General features: G+C 40.4%; 1 protein-coding gene across 1 annotated transcript in view; it reads left to right on the top strand.

Annotated features, from left to right (window-relative positions):
* Positions 1-13,311: 13,311 nt before the first annotated feature.
* The window catches only part of GTF2A1L (general transcription factor IIA subunit 1 like), a 40,877-nt gene continuing 31,914 nt past the window's right edge, over positions 13,312-22,274 (top strand). Inside the window, exons 1-3 of the mRNA XM_069071672.1 lie at positions 13,312-13,377; positions 16,770-16,871; positions 17,117-17,240. Of these exons, the coding sequence (XP_068927773.1) occupies positions 13,357-13,377; positions 16,770-16,871; positions 17,117-17,240 (247 nt within the window). The 5' untranslated portion in view covers positions 13,312-13,356. The remainder of the gene's footprint in view (positions 13,378-16,769; positions 16,872-17,116; positions 17,241-22,274) is intronic.

A 22,274-nucleotide genomic window follows, 5' to 3' on the forward strand; every position in this document is an offset into this window, starting at 1 on the left:
AAAGCAAGGGTCAATGAAAATAAAAATGTAATTTTTCCCCTCAAGTTCATAGCACCGTCCTTCCCCAATCTATCAAGTGAACCCAAGGTTAAACATCTCTGATGTAATCCCACTCTCCTCATTTACAGATGTGGAAACTCAGGTCCAGTAGAGTTTAATTTACTTGTCCAACTTACACAACAAGTAGTAGAGGTAGAATTTGAACCCAGATTCTCTGATGCCAAATCCAGTGGTTTTGCCATCATGCCAGAGTTGCCCCCAAGGCATTATTTTTTATAGAATTTCTTTACTAGGTAAAGAATTGGATTTAAAACCTTCTCATCATACCATGGAGGGGAGAAGGTACAAGATGAAATTGGGTTGCATTGGGTCTCTGGATCTCAGTAAGACTACTGATAGTCAGATCTAACTTTGTTTTTGTTTCCTGAGATTTTTAGTCAGTACTTTAATATATGTTTTCTAATACATTGCTCTGGGCACTTCTTTAATTTGGTGGCCATATTAACTTATAGGAGAAACTATTATAAATTTGGAACAGAGATGTTCATTTACCAGCCTCTAAAATAGAGAGTAAGTGCTTGGAATTTCTGTGCTTTGGGAAAAAAAAATATCTTTGAGTTTGCTAGCATTTAAATCCTTTCTCTCCTTGCCTCACCGTCACCAAGGAAGCCTTTATTCATATGTGTGGGGACAAGGAAAAGATCAATTGCGCATTTACCCCCTTTGAGGTGGGTTTTATTTGGGATTTTTCACACCATTCAGAGAGAATTCCATCAAAATGTCCCTAACTGCCATTCAAAAGATAGTGAAAGAGCATCTTCAACCAGTCCCATTGTTAAATGCCAGTTGCCTGACTCTCTAACAAATTATTTTGAGATATTCCAAAACATTTTTTTTAAAGGCCTCCATATGTAGTCCCTGGAAAAGGACAAACATCTAAATTAAACCAAGGCTGAGAATGAGGGCTAGCCCTAGGCAAAATTGTGCATTAGACAAAGTTGATTTGTGTGTGGGGGGAACCCAGTCCTCCCTCCTTCCTTCTTCCTCTCTCCCTTTCCTGATGCTAGTCCCCCAGCTCTCCTTCAGGTATCTGGTGCCCTACTGCTCTATTCTCCATTTCCTCTCTATTAAAACTGCTCTAAATAAAGGAGCTGACATCAGTAATTTACATCTTAGTGTGCATTTCAGTCATATGCTACCTCCTCCAGAAACATTAGCATTTTCAATCCTCATGTTTTCCATGGAACGAAAGGCTTTGTCCCTCTTAAAGGAACTTTAGACATTATCAAGTGAGTGGGTGGTTTGTTTGATATATTTGGGGGGGGGCGGTTGGGAGGGTTGTCTATTTGTCCCTAAAGTAAGACCAGATAGTTATACTCTTCTTACTTAGCCTTGCAGAAGTCACATTGGAAATCTCAAAGAAAAAGACATTTGAACATATGGAATTTCCTCACGTAGCTCACCATCCTGAAGATTTTTTAAAAATTCAAGTCAACAAGTATTTATTAAACACCTACCTACAATGTGCCCAGGACCTCACTCTGATGCTGAGAACAAATGAGACTGTTCCCATTACTGTGCACTTAAAGACTTTACAGGACAAAGAAATCTGCTACTTCCTACGCCCTAAAGACGACATGGCTGCAGAGACTCAGCAGATGACAGCTTTGGGGGGGCCTTCTTCAGTCAAAGACTGTTCAACCCCATTATTTGCTTTCTGCAAGAGAAGACCAATTAAGAAGGAAGAAAAGGCAGTTCTTTCTGAAACAGAGCTATTTGGTCCTTTAGATCACAATTGTAAACTCTGTAAATTGGTCTTGTGCTTGAGCTTTTCCAGATGTGGTTTAAGTTGGGGATTTAAAAAAAAGACAATAAAATTGCACTTGCAAGTGATTTATATTCATGAATTTTTGCGGCTTAGGAAGGGAAAATTTAACAATTTGTTGGATGAGAAATAAAAGGAACTTTATTGATGAAATTTGTGAAAGATCTTTAAAAAGTTGTTGGGTGGAAAGCCCAACAATGAAACGCATCTTACATGTCTTGCTTTGAGTGTGGCATTAAATTGATAGTTATAAATATTACCTTTTAGATATGTAGGGTGTTCTAATAAAAGCTATGCAGAGTTTGACAATTAATAGGGCATTAATACAGGGAGATAAACATGTGATCACATATTGTACTAATGAAAGATAAGAACATTAGTTGTTGTTATGGATGTGTCACATGCTTAAACTAGTTGAAATACTGTTTATTTTTTCTTAAAGCAGGAATTTCTATTAAGTTCCTACTATGTGCCAGGTGCAGTGCCAAAGTAATGAGGATGCAAAGAAAGGTAAAAACACAAAAAAACAGTCCTTGTCTTCAAAATCCTAATAGGGGAGAGACCATGGAAATTAACAGGTACATATTGAAGTCCCTTAGAGGCATGGAAGACTGATATGAAAAATAATTGTAAGTGGACTTTAGAAAAGGGGCTTATAGGGGCGGCCAGGTAGCACAGCGAGTAAGAGCACTGGCTCCAGTGTCAGAACGACCTGGAGATTGAATCCCGGGCTCAGACACTTAGCACCCACCCAGAAACACCTGGCTGTGTAACCTTGAGCAAGTTACTTAACCCCAATTGCTTAGGGGCAGCCAGGTGGCTCAGCGAGTAAGAGTACCGGCGGCCTCAGATACTCAGCACCACACCCAGAAACAACTGGCCCGTGTAACCTTGAGCAAGTTACTTAACCCCAATTGCTTTAAAAAAAAAAAAAAAAAAGAAAAGGGGCTTATAGAACAGGGAGACTGTAGAAAAAGTGTTACTGAAGTAAAAAGATATTTAAAATAAATTCAAAGGGAAGACTGGTAGGATTATTGTTCTTTATTCTTGAAGCAGATCGATGACATCACCTTTTGATGTCTTGACTTGTGAGGCAATTGGATTTAAGTGAGGCAGAGATGCACAAGGTTATCAGTTTCATTCGGTCCTCTATAGTCATTAGAGTCCACTGTCAAGATGACTAATAATGGCCTAGGATTCAGTGGGTGGACCTGATCTTTTAAAATTAAGAACTTTCCCAGGCTTCAGTTTGTCTGAAGCAACGTGTATTCAGTGACTAAGGTCTAGGAAGAAGTGAGACAAAAAATGACCTAGCTTATTATCTGTAGTGCCAATGCAATATTTACAATGCCAACAGAGACTGTAAATATGCAAGCATAGTTCTCAATTGCAAAATTTAACAGACTTTCCATATAGAAGATAGAAGCAAAACATTTATTCAGATACCAGAAAACCAAATCCCCACACCAGGAAAATGAATCCATCATAGCAACATAAAAGTTAACATACCATAAAGTATCAGACAGCCACATCATCCTTTAGCCGTCCCACAAAACAATACTCACAAGCCTAGCTGTCTCCCTGGGGTGTGCTCTCTCTCCCCCCATTTAGCTGCTCTGACTCCCAGTTTCCTGTAGTCTCTACTCCACCCTTCAGCAAACTCTTTCCACCACAGGCTCCATGTGATTACATTAGGGGGCAGGGAAAATCTTTGAAGCAGGGAAAGTCTCCAAATTCCCTTAGACATATTAAGGGGAAGGGAAGATCTTCAAATTCCCTTTCCCATTACACCATCACAAAAATAAGAATCTGAGAAGGGAAGAAGCTCAGAGTTTCTGGTCCAAACAGAAAACAATTGCTATTTACACTCACTTTAAGCCATTTAAACCTAAACAATGAGCTCCTGAGGCTTGGGTTGGGGCCTATTATTGGGCATTCAAGGAAATCCCAAAGTGATTAGGGTTTAAAGACAGTCAAGTAGCTCCATTTGAATCATAATTGGGCTTTTTAAAAGCCAGTTTTTCAGAGCTATATTTCAAGAAATGAAAAGGAAAATTGCACAGGACAAAGAATAATGTCCCATCTTATTGAAAACAAATAGATATAGAAAATTTTTTAAAAATTGAAACCCAGGCCTCAAGATATCTTACAAAATATAAGCAACCAAAAATTATATTCCTTTGGATAGAGCACCCATATTCTCTGGTAGTCCTTCTTATCCACTTGGGGCATCAGACCCAGAGAATATGGGTGCTCTATCCAAAGGAATATTTTGTAAGAGGCTGAATGTGATCACATGGAGACTGTGGTGGGAGGCTTGTTTTTCAGGAAAGCACAACTTTTGTTACTTTGCAGTTAAGTGGGTCACAAGGGTTGTGATGTTCTCTGACCCTTGAAAAGGCTATATATACACCTCTAAGGGGAGGTTTTGCTTTGGGGCTCACTTTGGGAAGAGTTGTGTGATTTGGCCAGATGAGACTCTGGGCAACCATTGAGTCCCCCAGTTTTGAAAATCAGATGTTGGTGCTTCTCTCTCTGGTGACTGACCATATGTATGTGATGGTCAGACAGATAGAAGCCTTGTCTGTTGAATTATGTTATTTTCTCTGTATTTTTGTCTGCTTGTAACTTCTGTTTGTAGTTCAGGGTGCTGACTTTTCCCCCTGAACTAGGTAAATGATATATGTTTGATTAAAGTAAGATTGTTAACCCTTTTGGAGTTGCTTTCCTTTAGAAAAACAGATCAAAGAACCTGTGCTAGCAGCCATCCTGGGTATGCTAGGGTGCTTGCTACTATAGTGGTGGAGAGACCATTGCTAGAAGACGTTGTGCTTGAGATGAATCTTAAAGGAAGCCAGTGATTCTAAGAATTGGATATTGGGTGGGAGAGCATTTTAGACTTGGAGAACAGCCAGTGCAAAGTCATAGAGATGGGCAATGGAGTATCCTGTGTGAGGAATAGCAAGTAGGTAAGCATGGACAGATTGTATAAGACTTGGAGGGAAGTAGAATGTAAGAATATGGGGAAGGTGGAAAGGGTAAGGATGTGAAGAGCTTTAAATGTAGAAAAAAAGACTTTATGTCTGGTTTTGGAGAAAAGAGGGAGTCACTGGAAATTCTTCTGTGTGGAGGAGAGATTGGAGTGAAGAGAGATTTGAGTCAGGGGAGACCAATAAGAAAATTCTTTCAATAGTATAGGCAACAGGTGATGAGGGTCTAAAACTAATGTGGTGGCCATGTGAGTGGAGGGAAGGGGATATATGTGAGAGATATAGTGAAGGTGGAAATGATAACATCTAGCAATGGACTGGATATGTGAAGAGATCAAGAGAAGAGTTAAGGATGACACAGAGGTCAAATATCTTCGAGATTGGAAGGATGGTGGTGACCTCATAGTAATAGGGAAACTTAGAAGAAAGTGGGGAGAACATAATCAGTTCTGTTTCAGATATGCTGAATTTGAGAAACTTAAGTGATATCCAGCTTAAAATGTCCAACAGGCAGACTGTGATGTGGGATTGGAACTCAAGGGAGAGCTTAGGGTTGGATAAATAGACCTGGGAGTCACCTGCATAGATAACTGAACCTACTGCAGACAAGAGTATGTGAATTGTAGAGAGAAAGGCCTAGTAGGAGACAGCCTTGTGGAACATCCACTCATACAGCTTTCTGCCATGATGACGCTACTGACATTGTCTCTGCACTGAATTGCTGGTTTCTCCATGAAGGAGAGAAATGAGATGAAGAAATGAATCCAATTTAATAATTACTATATTTCATAGAAATTAGTATTGATTAACATTAACAGGCATATAAAATATATAGGCTCTCTTTGCTTAAAATGGAGCTTGACATGATTTCAGAAAAAACTGGAAAGAATTATGTGAACTTATGTAGAGTGAAGTGAACAGAAGCAGAACACTGCACACAGTAATAGCAACATTGTGTGATGACCTACTTTTATAGACTTAGCTCTTCTCAACAATGCAAGAATCTAAGACAATCTGAAAGGACTAATGATGAAGCATACTATCTGCCTCCAGAGAATGAAATAATATTGATTAAATACAGACTGAAGCATCCTATTTTTCACTTTCTTTCATTTTTTTCTTTTACTCTAGTCTTGTACAAAATGACTAAAATGGAAATGTTTTACATAATTGCACATGTATAGCCTCTATTTGATTGCTTACTATCTCAGGGAGGGGAAAAGGGAGAGAGGGAAGGAGCAATAGAATTTGGAACTCAAAACTTTTAATGAAAATGTAAAAAAAAATAAAGTTTGCAAAGCACTTTAAAAATAAAATGGGGCTTGAGAAAATTATAAAAATTCATTTCCATCAATATTGCTCAGTATTTTGCTAAAAGAAGAACCAGGGCTCAGCACTCCTTTTAATTCCCCATTAATTCCCATAATTAACTCCCATAAAACTCTATTTATCCCATAATGACAGCCGCTGTATAATGAATGGCCTCACAGACTATTTGATTGAAAAATTTGACTTTTCACATAGGAAATATCTTGTGAATATGATACACTTCATCTCTGTACTTGAAAACATGGCATAAGAAATGTGATTATTTGAAGCAAATGTAGTGTGTTTATATCATCATTTTTGGTCCATGGATAGCACTGCTGTAATGTGAACACTTCATTTCCCTTTCTTAAATGAAAGTAACATTGTCATGAATTAGGCACCCCCACTGTTCTCTAGTAAGCTGAAATCAAGCATTGTATTTAGAGTCAAGGTACTCTTTGGGTTGCTGAGACAAAATTACATAGCTGACAGCACCCTAGATTTGAAGTCCAAGGACCATGATTCAAGGAAAAGGGAAGAAGTACTTGTTAAGCCCCTATTGCATGGTTAGCACGGTGTAAGGCACTATGCTAAGTGCTTTAAAAATATTATCCCTTTTGATCCTCATAACAACCCTGGGAGGTAGATGCTATTTTATCCCCATTTTATAGTTGAGGAAATTGAGACAGTGATTAAATGACTTTCCCAGGGTCTTATAATTATTAAGTATCTGAGGCTGGATTTGAATTGAGGTCTTCTTGACTCCAGGCTTTTTGTGTGTTATGAACCCTATGGACCCTTTCTCAGACTTTTAATGTGTAAAATAAAATACTTAGAATTACAAAGGAAACCAATTATACTGAAATAGTTATCAAAATATATATTAAAAAATTAATTCATGGACCTTATGTTAAGGAGCGTTGTTCTAAAGAGTCCTCTTTCAAATTGTCCAACGATAAATTAAAAACAAAAACTCCCAAACCTCTCAATTGAATTAATAAACAAGATATCTTTCATTCCCACTCTTAGTATGGTCACCATAAATAAGATTGTGTCTTAGTTTCAGGGAATGAAGATTGAATTGAAATTAAGTAAGTCTTTTTAAGGTAGAGTCATTATGTCTTTGATTCAAATAAGTCTCAAGACTTTGGACTAGTAAACTGTCTTCATATGATGTCATAATTTCTATAACACAACTGAGGTCTTCATGCTATGGGCTTCTATATTATGAAAAAGCTTTCCACTATCCTTTTCTCCAGAGATGGTGATCATCAGCCCTTTTACTCACACTAGCCCTTAGAAAATGCTGAGACAGAAGGACTTTAATTTATGCCAGGTTCAGTGAAGGTGGGAGTGGAGGGTGGGAGAGATAAGAAAGGAGGGGACCACTCCTCTTCTTTTTTACTTGCAGCTCTATCCTGCAGATGGGAATCAGCTTCAGATCTTGACCAGGGAAAGAGTGTTAAGTGATTTGATGATTTCAAATCCTAATTGACCTTTTCCCCCCAAATAAAATGTAGCTAAATTACTGGTATTTCTGTCCAGAAGTATTATGTTCATTTTGAATAAGTTCACACATCTTATAGATTGGAATCCCAAATTATTGACTATAGAGAGAATATTGGACTAGAAGCCAGGAGACCTGGGTTCCGTTTCTAAATGTGGTTATTGACAAGCTGTACAATTTTGTATAATTACCTTTTGGGCTTTACTTTTCTCATTTATAAAAGTGGATGGGTAGGTAGGTGAGCCTTAAAGTCCCTTCAAATTGAATATTTTCATAATTACCTGTGTGACCTTAGGCAAACCACAACCTCCCTGGGTCTTGGTTTTCTATCTGGAAAATAAGGGTTTTGCGGCTTAAATCCAGGAATGCCAAAAACTGTTGCAGTGGGGGGCTCTGTTCACCTAAAAACTGTTGGGGTTTCATGATGTGTTGTGATGGAACTGTCTCAATTCAGACTCAGACCACCTCTAATCCGAGTATAGGCATTTATTGAGATTGACGCCTCTCATGAAGCTATATAAGTTCCAAGAGGAACCAGCAAGTTCAGAGAAAGCAAGATGGATTTTCATAGGGTAAAGATGCAATTACATAATAGAAATTTACATAGAATAGAGGAATATCACTAATATTAAAAAGGCAGGAGGAGTTTGTTATTGGATTAGGTAATGGAGGAGGCAACCCATCTATGGTTCGGTGGTCAAACATTTTGGTCATGCTGCCCTCCAACTGGCTAGCTATTGTGGTCCTGTCTGGTTAAGACAGATAGATATTGTGGTCCTGATGTTGGTTAGATTGGGTTAGATGGATGATGTGATTATGACTGAATACAAGAACATACCTGTTTCTGTGGGAATGGGTCTGGGAGCAGTGACCAGGTAGAGGCAGTAGCTAGGTTCCATCACATGGACACACCCGCTGTTTTTGTGGGAACTAAGAGTTCAGGGACACACCTGTTGTTCCAGTGAGCAGTGAGGAGTGAGACATATATGACGAAGTTAGACATTTCGGGGGGGGGGGAGGAGTGTGTTAAGTACTGTGGGGCCTGCTGTTCAGTGGGTCAGGCCTATAATGAAGTCAGAATATTGTGGCTGGGGCAGCTTTATTAGGATTCCATCAAGGGGGTTACATTATAGGGCCCCTGGGGGCCAGGGGTGTGATAAAGACATCTCTAATTGCAAACTGATTGTTATATTTTCAGTGTGAGCACTAACACTTCAGAGAGGGTAACTACAAATCAGTTTTATTTATTGTTTTATTAATTATCTAGGCTTAAAAAATATTAGTAATGCAGACCAAATATATATGCATACATTCCATTCCCCTTCCCCCACTTCTCCTTGTTAAACATTTACCAGTATACCTCTATATTGTTCTATAAAACAATATATATTGTTCTATTGAGCTCAGTGGGAGTGCAATAGAAGGCTCAGAGAATGATGTCATTGCCAGACTGGAGGCCTGGTGTAGGCTAATAATTATGATAATGAAAATAAATGAGACTTTTATAGTGCTTTGAGGCTTGCAAAATTCCTTACAACCATTATCTTATTTAAGCCTTGCAATATCTTTGCTGAGAAACCTTCCCGAACTATGATCCCATGTAACATGTGTGTATGCATGCATGTATGTATGTGATTTCTTTCTGACCATCTGTCCAATCCCCTGACTGCCTCTGGGCTGGGAACTCCTGAAGCTCCTGCTGCCATGCTCATGGCTGCCTCCAGGGCCAATGCTGGTGCTGCCACTGTGAGCACTCTTGGCTCTCCTGTCACAGACCTCTCCTGCCAACCTTCTAAATTCTCTTAGGCTAGAAAAATATCTCGCTCTGACCTTTTGTTGGCTCTGACCCTCCAAAATTCTATTTGAGGAGTTTTTTTTAAGTTTGGAGGGGAATACTAGAATAGTTCAGCTGGGTTGCTGTCCCTAATCTACAGTCTTGGCTTCACCCAGTGTCTTATCTTTAAGACGTTATTGGGTAGTGGGTACTAATTCTGCCCCCCCCCCCCATGCTTTGAAGGACAATTTGATTATTCAAATTATGGCATAGAAGAAAGGATTTTTGTTTTCTAATGACTTCATCCTCTACATAACTTGATTTAAAATGAGTAAGTCAATGATCAGAAACTTTTTGTGCTATCCTCTCAAAGCTAATTTGGCACATAGTATTAGGTGTTGATCTTGGAGTCAGAAAACCTGGGTTTAAGTTCTCACTTTACATTTAACAACCATGTGAATTTGGAGAAGTCACATAATAACTTCTCTGACTTCAGCTTACGCATCTGTAAATTGGGGATAATAATATCAGTACTTCCTCCCTCTGAATTTTTTTGTGTGTAGAATACATTGCAAATCATAAAGAGTTCTAGAAACAGGAGTCATTATTACTGTTTTATTTCATACACTCCCCCTTTTCTAAAAGTGTTACACAAGTTACATAAATCATATTTTGTCTGGGTCTCTGATTTTGTCAGTATGATGAGCTCCTTTGTATGGGTACTTACTCTACCAATGAAGATCTCAATGGCTGCTCCATAAAGAAATCTTAGAGAGTTGCCTGAGGACACTTGTGATTTATCCATGGTCACTAGGTCAGCACACATCAACAGAAAGACTTGAATCCAGGTCTTTCTGACTTCAGTAACCCAACTAGCAGTCAACTAGCTTCAGTCTGTCAACTAGCATTTATTAAATGCCTATTAAGTTCCAGGCAGTATGTTAAGTGCTACAGATACAAAGAAAGACAAAAAACAAAAAAGGAAACACCAAACCAGTCCCTGTTCTCCAGGACTTCACAGTCTAAGGGGGAGGGGAGCATACACACAACTATGTACAAACAAGATATAGACAGGATAAATTGGGTGTAATCTCAGAGAATTTTGAAACCCTTCTGGAAGTATCTGAAAATACATAAAATATTATTCCCTTATAGCTCACTTAACTTGCATTGGGAAGGAGAATTTCAGAAATACTACATGAGGGCTACCCTATGAAATTATCCAACACAATGGGAGTTTATGGGTATCCTACCTTGTAGTTGGCAGAGCAATACTATAAGCTATTTTCCTGCCCTGAGTAGGGCATTTGGATTGTAATTGAACTCAGCTGCAAAAAACTGTTCCTTCCTAATGGGAGGTGGGTGAGTTTCAGGAGAAGGATATTTTATATTGGTCCAGGTTAACCCAGATTTTGGGTAACCAATAATAAGAGAATGTCCTATCCTGGAGTCGTCCCCCTTTTTTTGTGACTAGGCAAGGCTAACTTTTTATACCACTAATCTCAATGTTTAGGGATATCAAGGGGAGGTATATGCTGATGCCTGTGTCTCAATTCCTCCATGTTCACATTGGACTGCAAACTACAACATAGTGACAGATGTGTCTTTGGGACGCTCCATTGGTGCCTTGATGAAGAATTCACGGTGATTCTCTACTGATGGAGGCATAAATCTAATTAATTTGCTTTTTTTTTTTTGTTTTGCCTTTCTTTCAAGATCTTCCATAATCCAGCCCTATTTCACCCATCCAGTTTTATGACACATTCCTTTTGTTAATGTAACTGTAGTAAGGTCAATTTTTTGGCTTTTTGCCAATATGAAACTACTAACTTCTTTGGTCAGAAAAGTATCCTCATTATCACTGACCCACACAGATATACTGTGTTCATTCCCAAATCCCAGCCTTTGCTCATGTTCTTTTCTTTCTTTACATTCCTTTCCATACCACTTCTCCAAATACTACCCATAATAGAAGGGACAGCTCAAGAACCATCTCTTCCATGAACCCCACTTTCTTTAAACTCTTCTTAAGAGTCCATACCAAATGTTTTGATTTATTGCCAATTGTTTCAAGTGTGTCAACCTTATTTCTCAAACTACATTGTCAGATCCCAGAGAGTCAGGACCATATCTTATTGGTCTTTTGCATAAGGAGCTAGTAGACAATCTATAATAACTAGCTTATTGTGCAAGTCGTCAGGTCCTTGTAAGTCAAGTATCCATTTCCTAGTTTGTAAATTAAGGATATACCTGCTTCTACTCTGAGCTAAGGGAAGGGATAATTGATTTTCTCTTGGTTCATGGTTGCTTAAAGGTACCTCTGGCTTTGTCAAAGGGGCTATTTTTTAAGCAGTAACTATTTTGGCGTCATTTTCGGAAGTGTGCTTTTGATGCCTGGGACCAACTGTGAGATTGGTTAGCTTTGCCAACAGTGTGACGTAAAAGGCAAATAGCAGCAACCTACAGGGCTGAGATCATAGTCTACATTCAACAAATACTGATTATTTAACTTCTCTGGTGACTTTTTGGGGGTGTTAGATCCCAAATAAATGCTCCCCTCTTGCATGTCCAAATGTTCTTTGAAGGCTAATGCTCTGGAACCATTCATGGTAAATACATTCTACTGGGTTACCAGAATGTTGATGGTGACTTTCTTGGAATGATTCAAGTCACATAGTTTATTGGGATTATGTGTCTATGTGGCTCAGTTGCCAGCCTACGGGCAAGGGATAGAGACCTGGGTCTGGAATATGGAACACTTGAGTTCAAATCCAGCCTCCTGACTTCCTTCAAAACTCCTTTTTAATCCAGTCTTCTTGCTGTTGTCCAGGCCTTCTTGCTGTTGATTCTCTCCAATATATCTTGTTTGCACATGTTTATTTGCATGTTGTCTCCACTATTAGACTGTGAGCTACTTGAGGGCAGGGTACTTTTGCATTTCTTTGCATCTATTTTAGCACAATTTAGCATTGTGCATTTATTTGGCATTTAGCATATGCCTGGAATACAGTAGGTTCTTGATAAATGCTTATATTGCATGCCTGGATTTTCTCTGGCTGTTCCCCATACCAGGAACTCCTCCCCCTGGCTTTCTTTTCCTATCAGCTAAAGTCCTTGATTTTAGTGACCTTCCTCTAGGATTCTGTCCAATTTACCATATATGTGTATGTAAATGTGTGTATGTATCTTGTTTGTACACTGCTGTTTAGACATTGTTCCCCCCCCCCCCGTTAGACTAACTCACTGAGATCAGGACCGTCTTTTGCTTTTGAAGTACTTAGTCCATTGCCTGGAGCACAGTAGGCACTTAATGCTTGCTGACTTTCCTTTTAAATCTCAGTCCCACCGACCCAGACCAAGCCCACCAGAGGATGCCCTTGGGGGGTAGGGGTGGGACTTCTCGATGCTGCTAATCAAGCCCTCCTTCCATCCCGTGATTCTTTCTAGCCCCAGCAGAGCAGGACAACTCTGGATCTGAAGTCGGAGCCGTAAGGCCCTAGAGTACAAGGGTTGGGCTTTGCACTCCGCGGACCTGGGTTCAAAGGACGGCTGTGACACCTTCTATCTGGGTTAATAAACGGTATCCCCCGGACCTCATTTTCCTCCTCAGTTAAAAAAAAGGGAGAGAGAGAGCGCGCTTCAGGGACTAGAGGAGGCTCGGGATCCTTTCCAGCTGGTCCGCAGAAGGGCGCTTCCTGGGGGAGGCGGCCCTAGACGAGCTCGGACGGGCCCCGTCCCCGCCGCGGCCTCCCGGCCTCCCGCGGCGTGCTCCCCTCCCCCTCCCCCTCCAGGTCGCCCAGACCAGCGGGGTCACGTTAGGGGGGGGGGGGGGGGGGGGAGGCAGCGTGGGGGAGGTGGCGGCTGCGCGGGGGGGAGGGGAGGGGCGGGCGGCGGGCGTTATAGACTGGAGCCGCCCGGAGGGCGGGGCTGGGCTTCGAGCAGCGCCGCCGGCATGGCCTACGCTAACCTAGTGGTAAGGTTGGGTCTGAGGCTACAGCGGCCAGGCCCGCCCTTGTCTTCCTCCTCATTCTCCTACTCCTCGGGGCCCTCGACTCCCCAGCCGACCCCCACCCCGCCCCCTCCACGTTCAAAACCAACGGCGAGGTCTGCCCGGGCCCCGTCGTCTTTTGGGGTCCGCCCCCCGGGGCCAGGGGCAGCACCGCCTCCCCCAAGGCCAAAGAACCGGGGCTCCCACACGCCTCCTGTGCGGGGGACCCCTTCCCTGGCCTGGCTGGCCCTCGTCCGGGGCCGTGGGCAAGGCCCCTGGGCCCAGTTACGGGGGGCTCCAAGCCATATTTCTCCCCTTGGAAGTTGGACTTAGGCTGTAGAACTGGAAGAGGTCATCGTATTCCAGCCCCGACTTTTTACAGATGAGGAAACTGAGGCCCCCCCTTCTTGTGACTGGTCCAAGGTCACACGATTAGCCCGTGGCGCTGGTTCTGCTTCTCGCCAAAGCGGGGGTGGGGGCGGTCCTACGGGGAGATTTTGTCGCAAGTCAGACTTTGCCAAGATGTCAAATAAAATTGGACGTACTGCCTTGGAAAGTCGGAATAGACCAGCGGGCTCCCTCCCCTCCCCCCAAGTCCAGTCTCTTGGCTTTGGACCCGAAACTGCTGGAGAAGTTCCGGGAGCAGGCTGGGGCGCACCAGCGGGGAGCGGCAGAGCCGGGGTTCGAATTCAGGGTGTCAGGTTACACGCCCATTCGTGTTTCTGCTCCCATCGTGAAGCAGGAGGGATTCCCGTTAGGGCAGGTGTCAGACTAGGTGATCTCTGAAGCCCCTTCCGCCTCTGAGAGTCTGCACATGTTGGGATACTGGAGAGAGGAATCGCTCTTTGGGGGGGAGGTGATGGAGCATTAACTTGCCGAATTGGGAGGACGGTCCTTTAGAACCACAACACGAGCCCTTGCGTCTCCGCACGTGGCTGGAACAGTCGCGCTGTCGTTTCCGGGCTGTTGATGCCTGTCTGGTAACAGATTGCTATCTCATGCCCCCCTAACCAGCCCCCAAAGTGTGCTTGGTTGATATCTTTAATTTCTGAGCATTGGAGAATTTGAATAAATAATGGATAGGGGATATAATAATAGAATTTATGAAGATCATTAAGGTTTGCGAAATATTTTATTAAGTATCTTATTTGATCCTCACAATAACCCTGGGAGGTAGGTGGTATTATTACCCTTATTTTACAGATGAAGAAACTGAAGCAGACCGTTACTGTGACTTGCCCAGTGCCGCTTAGTTCAACTCCTTCAATTTACTGATAAGGAAATATTCCCAGGCAGGTTGTCCAGGGTCACACAAATTGGTAATTGTCAGAGATAGGATTTAAACCCAGGCTCAGAACGCTTTCCACAGTACCACAAGGTTTACAAATAATGTTGAGTTCATTTAAAGAGAAATGAGTTGCTAAGGCAGTTTAAATTGTAAAGGTTTAAAGAGTAATGAGTTGTTAAATACGTATTTCAGTGTGTATTTCAAGTATGACTCATATTTATTGTAATTTGTGTTAAGTGTTTATGGATGGAAATATAAATATACCATCTATTCTGCTTTTTGAAGTGTTTAGTTAATTCTAACACGTTATTGTTTCTGGGGCAGAAATAATAACCAACCGATTGTGTTCTCTCTGTGTCTGGTTCTAATAAAGATATTAGATAGTGAAGTCAATATAAATTTTTTCTTAAGAGCTCCAGAAGAGGGACCTTGTTAAGTAAATATTCAGAATTAGGTCAGAATTATATTCTAGCTGATTTTTTTTTCTAGCTACTATTGCTACAGACCCTTAGGGAAGAGTTTGAAGGTGTTTTGGTCCTAAGGACCTCCCTGATCTTAAATATAATCAATTTAGATGGGTCTAACTAGGAAGTCTGTATCTGCTTTGTTTTCTTAGTAAATTTTTCTGGAGGAAAAGCTTGATCATTGTTGTCCATAGTCTTGTAAGTACTGTGTAAATATTACTTTTTTAAAAATCACAGGTACTATAGTATTTAGGCTTGAAAATTTTTTACGAGTATATGGGTGTGTTTCTGGGGGTAGGGTAAAGGCTGTTAGAAAGTTTTATATTTTGAATGGATTGTTAAGTAACTTAAAATTATACTTCCCATCTTACCAGTGGGTGATTAGTGGAACCCAGAGTTGGACATCAATTAGCACCTTCTAGTAGAGGTGAGGAGGGCAACTTTTATTGTTCTGAAAGCCAAACTTATTTAATGTTGGATTTAATGTTTATTTTAGCCCATTGATCAATACTGCTTAATCTGTCATTAGTCATTTGCATAAATTCACATTTTGACTTTTAAAAAAGCTATCAAGTCTTTTAGAATGGGCTTGTTGGATTTCTTAACTTTATTTGTCAAGAAGCAAGTTTTGATGAATTGAATGATGGACTGGAGTCAGCAGACCAGGGTTGAAATCAGAAATCAGCTGTGTGATTTTAGATAACTTCATAGAGTTTTAGTTTTTTCATCTATAAAAAGAGGAACATGCTGTTATGAGGAGAGGGCCAGCTTTGGAATTTGGGAGACCTGTGTTTAAGCCCTGTTTCTGACTCATGCTGGTTGTGTGACCATGGGTAAGTCATTTGACTTGTGCTCCAAAGAACCACATTTCAGAGAAACTTCTAATCTGTGTTGGTGAAGAGAATTTTCCAGTTTTCACACTGAGTTCCCCCTCATTGATAAAATCAATCATTTGGACTGTTTTCCCCTTACCATCAGGGAATTGTTATGAGGAAGATGCTTTGAAAACCTTAAGGCACTATGTAAATGTTTGTGTCATTGCCACTTTAGTCTCATTTGGCAATAATTCAGACTTTTGGGTCATATATGCGCTTTGGTATAGGATACCCACCATGGCATTAACCTGTAATAGGTGTTTGTTTTGCCTTTCTAACTTGTAAATGATAAAAATCCAATAGTGGGAAACAGTATAGTTAATGCCTTAAATTTTTTTTTAAAAAATCCTATTGGCCTTTTTGAGAAGTGAGTCATTGAAAACAGGTTTATTTCTAGATCACTTAAAATTCCTTCCTCACTCTGTGGGAATAGGAAGGTTAAATATTTGTCGCATGCTGACAGGAACAGTAACAGTACAACTTCATGGGATTATTGTTCATGCTTCAGTGAAGTCTTCCAACTGGGTCTTGCAGATAGCTGCATGACTGTATGACTCTCTTGAGGCAGGAACAATTTGTGTCAGGCTCATGGTATTGTTTAGGGTGAGGAAGGAACTTAGTAAAAATCATTTTATGGACTTCTTTATCTGTTATTTAAGCAATGAGACAGGTTGAAGTTATGTGTACTTTATCAAAGCTAAATAAATTCAAACTTGAGAATTAAAAATCCTAACAATTGGTTTTATTCAGCCCAAGCTCTACAGATCTGTCATTGAAGATGTGATTGAAGCTATTCGTGAGCTATTTACAGAAGAAGGGATAGAAGAACAAGTCCTAAAAGACTTAAAGCAGGTTTGTAGCAGTAAAAATAAAATAAAATAAAAAGGGTTTTTCCACCTAGAGTCTCTTAGTCAAGAAAATTGATAACCATCTCATTGCTTTGCATTGTAATTATTGTTTATTATTTAAAATTACTGCTTAGATATAGCTATGCATTTTGCTAACACTTGACAAAATATACTTAAAAAGCTAATTTTCAGTTGAAACAGATATTACAATTGTTTTTTTTTAAAGAGTATTTTTTGCCCCTCTCATAGCTGTGGGAGACGAAGGTGACGCAGTCTAAGGCAACAGAAGGTTTCTTCAGAAATAGCCATGTGGGCCCCCTATTCACGCTGCAGTTGCCACATAATTTGCATCAAACAATACAGACGTCAACAGGTTGGATATAGTTTGTGAAGGAGCGTTGTGTTTCAGGGTGTCTGGGTTCTGTTTCTTTCTAAATTAAGAAAAGTACTACCTGTCATTTGGGAATATTTGCACATTCAAGATAAAACTCATTTTCAGATGGACCCAGGATAAATTCTTAACCTGTGGTAAGAAACCCCTAGTTTCTAATTGTAAATGGACACTAACCCCTGACCAAATAAAACATGAGGTTAAAAAAATAAGATCTTGCACCAAATCCAAAAAACTATTACTTGTATTCCACAAAAGGGTACAGGCTGGGGCCTGTGGGGAATAGCACCCATGTCCCAAATCAATTTATGCATGTACCTATGTATGCACTTTTTTGCATGTATATACGCATACATATAGATAAAACATTTATTAAGGTCTTACTGTGTCAAGTTTTGTGATAAGTGCTGGAAATATGAATACAAGCAAAAAAGAAAGAATAAATACTCATTCTACTTACTTGGAGGAATACTATTTATATACATAGATTGGAAGCAAAACAGAGAGTTAATGAAAATATGGAGAAAAGTCAGGCTATTTCTTTGTTTTGGATTCATAAAATGATTATTAGAAATTGACCACCCAAATTTTTATCTTTATCCTGGACCTTTTGAATCTGTTCCTCTGCTGCTAAGGAAATGTTTCTCCATAGTTATAGTGTTTCTATTTAAATAATATTGATTAGCTGATAAAAGATAAAAATTGTTATTATTGCTTCTGACTGAAAGGTTTTATTTAGTCTCCCTTAGCTTTATTTTTTTTTTCTTCATAGGACTTTTTTGTTTCAGCATATACATAAACAAGTTTTACTAAAATTACTTCAAAGGAAGAAAGCTAGAGTAGATTTTTACATAGAAAATTAGGAATTAGGTGGTCCAAAGATCCTATGATATCCTTATTACTTAGATACTTTAGTGCAGGGGTTCATAACCTGGGGTCCACAGACCCTATTTATGAATACATTTTGGAGGTTCTGTGAAGTTGGATGGGAAAATAATTTCATCTTTATTTTCACTAACATCTAATTGAATTGTGAATAATTGAAAGTGAATAATTCACTAACAATCTAATAATTAAACATTTCTGTCAATTGCTATAGCAATTGCTTCTCATCTCACAATATGTAGATGTATCTCCCCACTATCTCTTTCTTTGTCTTGTCTCATATGAGGTGACCCTCCTTCTTCTACATTCATTTTTAATCCCATATCTTGTCATCTTCGGAAGATTACTGCCCTCCTCACTCATCCTCACTCTCTCATTAATCTTCAGTCTCTCCCTATCAACTGGTTGCTCCCTTGCTGTCTACATTGTCTTTTCTATCCATAAAAAAACTCTCATTTGATCCAGCCATTCCCACTGACTGTCATCTGTCGATCCTTCCTTTCATGGCTCAACTCCTTGAGAAAGCCATCTATAATTGGTGTCTCTACTTCCTCTACACTCTGGCTTCTGACATCATTCAGCTGAAAGTGCTTTTTCCAGAGTTATTAATGATCTCTTTTTTGCTTTTTGGAGGGCAGTTGGGATTAAGTGACTTGCCCAAGGTCACACAGCTAGTTTTTGTGTTAGGTATCTGAGGCCGGATTTGAACTCAGGTCCTCCTGACTCCAGGGTTGGTGCTCTATTCACTACACCACCTAGCTGCCCCACTTAATTGCCAAATTTAATGACTTTTTCTTCAATCCTTATCCTTCTTGGTTGATCCAAGATCAAAGACACTGACACTAAATTTTTTTTTTGCTTTTTTTGGAGGGGGGAAGGCAGGGCAATTGGGGTTAAGTGACTTGCCCAAGGTCACACAGCTAGTTTTTGTGTTAGGTATCTGAGGCCGGATTTGAACTCAGGTCCTCCTGACTCCAGGGCTGGTGCTCTATTCACTGCACCACCCAGCCTCCCTCACTTTGACACTGTTGATCACACTCTTCTCATTATTGTCTCCTTTCTCTTGGTTTTCATGACACTGCTCTCTCCTGGTTCTTATCTCATCTAACTTTCTCTCAGTTCATTTTGCTGGACCTCATCCAGGTCTTACTCACTAACCCTGGGTGTCCCTTCCCAGATACTGTCCTAGACTTCTTTTCTTCTTCCTTTCTCTTGGGGAATCTCATCAGCTTCTGTGGATTTTATTATCTCTGTGGAGATGATTCTCAGGTCTATGTATCCAGCCCTAAGCTTTCTCCTCACCTCCAGCCTCACATATTGGAAGGAATACCCATACCAAGGAAATCACAGATTCCATAGAAATCACAGGCCAATGACCTGTCTGACATCTTGCACTAGATGTACCGTAGACGTCTCAAACTCGGCACGTCTAAAATGGCGCCGATCTCCACTCTTCTTTTCCAAGCCCATCTCTTACTGTCAAGGGCTCTGTCACCATACTTTTCACTCTTCTTCTTCTTGTCCATCTGATTTGTCACCTCATCTGGTTTTTCTGCCTTCCTGACATCTTTCACAAGGGTCTGCTTCTGTCCATGTATGCAGCCGCCACTCTGGTGTAGGTCCTCACCACCTCACACCTGAACCATTTCTGGAGCCTGCTGGTGGGTCTGCTTGCCTCAAGTCCCTCTCTATGCCATACCCTGCTCCATTCAGTCAAATTAATGTTCCTAACATGATAGTCTGACCATATTACCATCTTCTACCTTACTTGGTTCTCTGTTATCCCTGAGAACAGATATAAAATCCTCTCATTGGCTTTTAGAGCTGTTCACAACCTGTCTTTCCAGTCTTCTTAACATTTCTTTCACCTCCCCATACTCTGCAGTCTAACGACACTGCTTTACTTGCTGTTCCTCACACAAGGCACTCTAAACTAAATTTTATTCTTTTCATTGACTGACTCCCACAAATAATCTCCCTTCTGGCTTCCTTCAAGACTTATATCTAAATCCTGCCTCCTGCAAGAGGGTTAGTTCCCCTGACTGTTAGCACCTTCCCTATATCGGTCATCTCCAAATTATATTGTATATGGCTTGTTTGTACATATTTTTTTCCCCCTCATGTTGTCTCTCCCATATGACTCTGAGTTCCACGAGAGCATGGATTGTCTTTTGTCTTTCTTTGTATCACACAGTACCTGGAATATGGTAGGTGCTTAATAAATGTTTGTTGATGATTTTGAATGCAGGCAATGAAACATTATTGTGAGGAGTCTGTAGGTTTCACCAGACTGACAAAAGGAGTCTACCACACACAAAATCCCTCTGTGATTTCCTTGATAGGGATGTTTCCTCCAATAGTGAATGAAGTAACAGCTCACTCAAGTCTTCTTATCCTGGTTGACTCTTGTCCATATTCTTTTGTAAGTCATACAGAGGGTCCGCTAAATGTGCTTGGAACCCGCCTCTCAGAGTCAGAATTAGTACACATTTATTAAGTGGTTACTGTGTGCCAGACACTCTGCTAAGCACTGGGGATACAAAGAAAGCCCTAAGACATTCCCTGCTCTCAAGGAGCTCACAATCTAATGGTCTATTTCTTTTTTTTTTTTTTTAAAGCAGTTGGGGTTAAGTAACTTGCTCAAGGTTACACGGCCAGTTATTTCTGGGTATGGTGCTAAGTATTTGCTCCCCAATTTGATCCCCAGGTCATCCCGACACTGCAGCCAGTGCTCTTACTCTCTGAACCACCTGGCCACCCCTAAGCAATTGGGGTTAAGTAACTTGCTCAAGGTTACATGGCCAGGTGTTTCTGGGTGGGTGCTAAGTGTTGGAGCCCGGATTCGATGCACAGGTCATCCTGACACTGGAGCCGGTGTTCTTACTCATTGTGCTACCTGGACGCCCCTAATGGTCTGTTTCTTGACATTGATACTAGAAGAGCACACAACCTGTGTGGAGACCTCTTGCTTTTGTGAGGCCTAGCTTCTTTTTTTGTTTTTCAGTTGTATAGTTCTTCATTGGTAATGTGTTATAGACTGATCATGCCCACCACATACCTTTCCATTGCCTTTTGGGTGACATTTAACAAAGCTATCATATTCCTTGACTCTCAGCCATGTAAGATCACCAGAAGAATGGTGGTGTTAAAAAGATGAGGTAGGTCCCTGGCATCTTTACTGAATGCTCCAAAGGGTTTACAGTAGAGCAGAGACAAGATTCAAACAGAATGGGAAAGTCACTGTTGTCCTCATTGCAAGGAATACCTCTATCAAGGAAATCACAGATGCACTAAAGAATCAGAGTAATCATAATATTGTGGGATCCACTTACCACCTAATCTCCAATTTCTATATTAAAAGCACTGGAAAATATCTCAAAGACCACCAAACCTGCTCTTCCCCACGTGCTTTCTTTTGGGCCCAGCAGATTGTCTATTTGTAGTGTCTGTTAAAAATATATGAACTCATAGACCAATTCTGTAGATTGTCCAGGTTATGGTATATAGTTGGATGGATAATAGACTTAAAAACTCTTTTGGGTAATTGTGTACCTTGTAGTAGGAACACCATCTCTTTTACATAGATAGGAATGGCTGCACTATAAGGCAGTGGGCAGGCCATTATTAGCACCATTGCTTTGACTTCCTTGCCTTTGAGGCATAAAATGTCAAGTCTGTAGGGAATTAATATATAAAGTTTTAGTAGAAATTCCATTGCTTCATGGCTATGTCTTATTAGATCTAGCATGACTGTGCCATGGTGAATATGGAGGTAGAGGAGAGTATCCATTTTATTTGGATTATTATATTTTTTTAAATGTAGGAATTGTATCCTTTTCATCTTTTGTTTAGAGTAAAATAATTTTTATTATACTTTATTATACATGGTTGTCTTGTTGCATTTTGACCTTGCACCTGAATCATTACACTCTCCCGAGATGTGCTTGGCCCAGAATAATTTTTTACATTCTGGGGCTTTTGAGATAAGTGTCACCCTCAAACAAGATCTCACTATGAGGAACCTTGTGATTTGGACTCTGTGCTAGACATGTCCCATGATGTTGGCAAACCCTTGCTGATGAGCACTGGTCTCCCAGTTCTTTGCTCTGCTTGATATTTGTAATCAGAGGG

Source organism: Petaurus breviceps, unplaced genomic scaffold (genome assembly GCF_028583685.1).
Source record: "Petaurus breviceps papuanus isolate PSGF00001 unplaced genomic scaffold, PetGlider_PUasm1.0 90842, whole genome shotgun sequence".
NCBI lineage: Eukaryota > Metazoa > Chordata > Mammalia > Diprotodontia > Petauridae > Petaurus > Petaurus breviceps.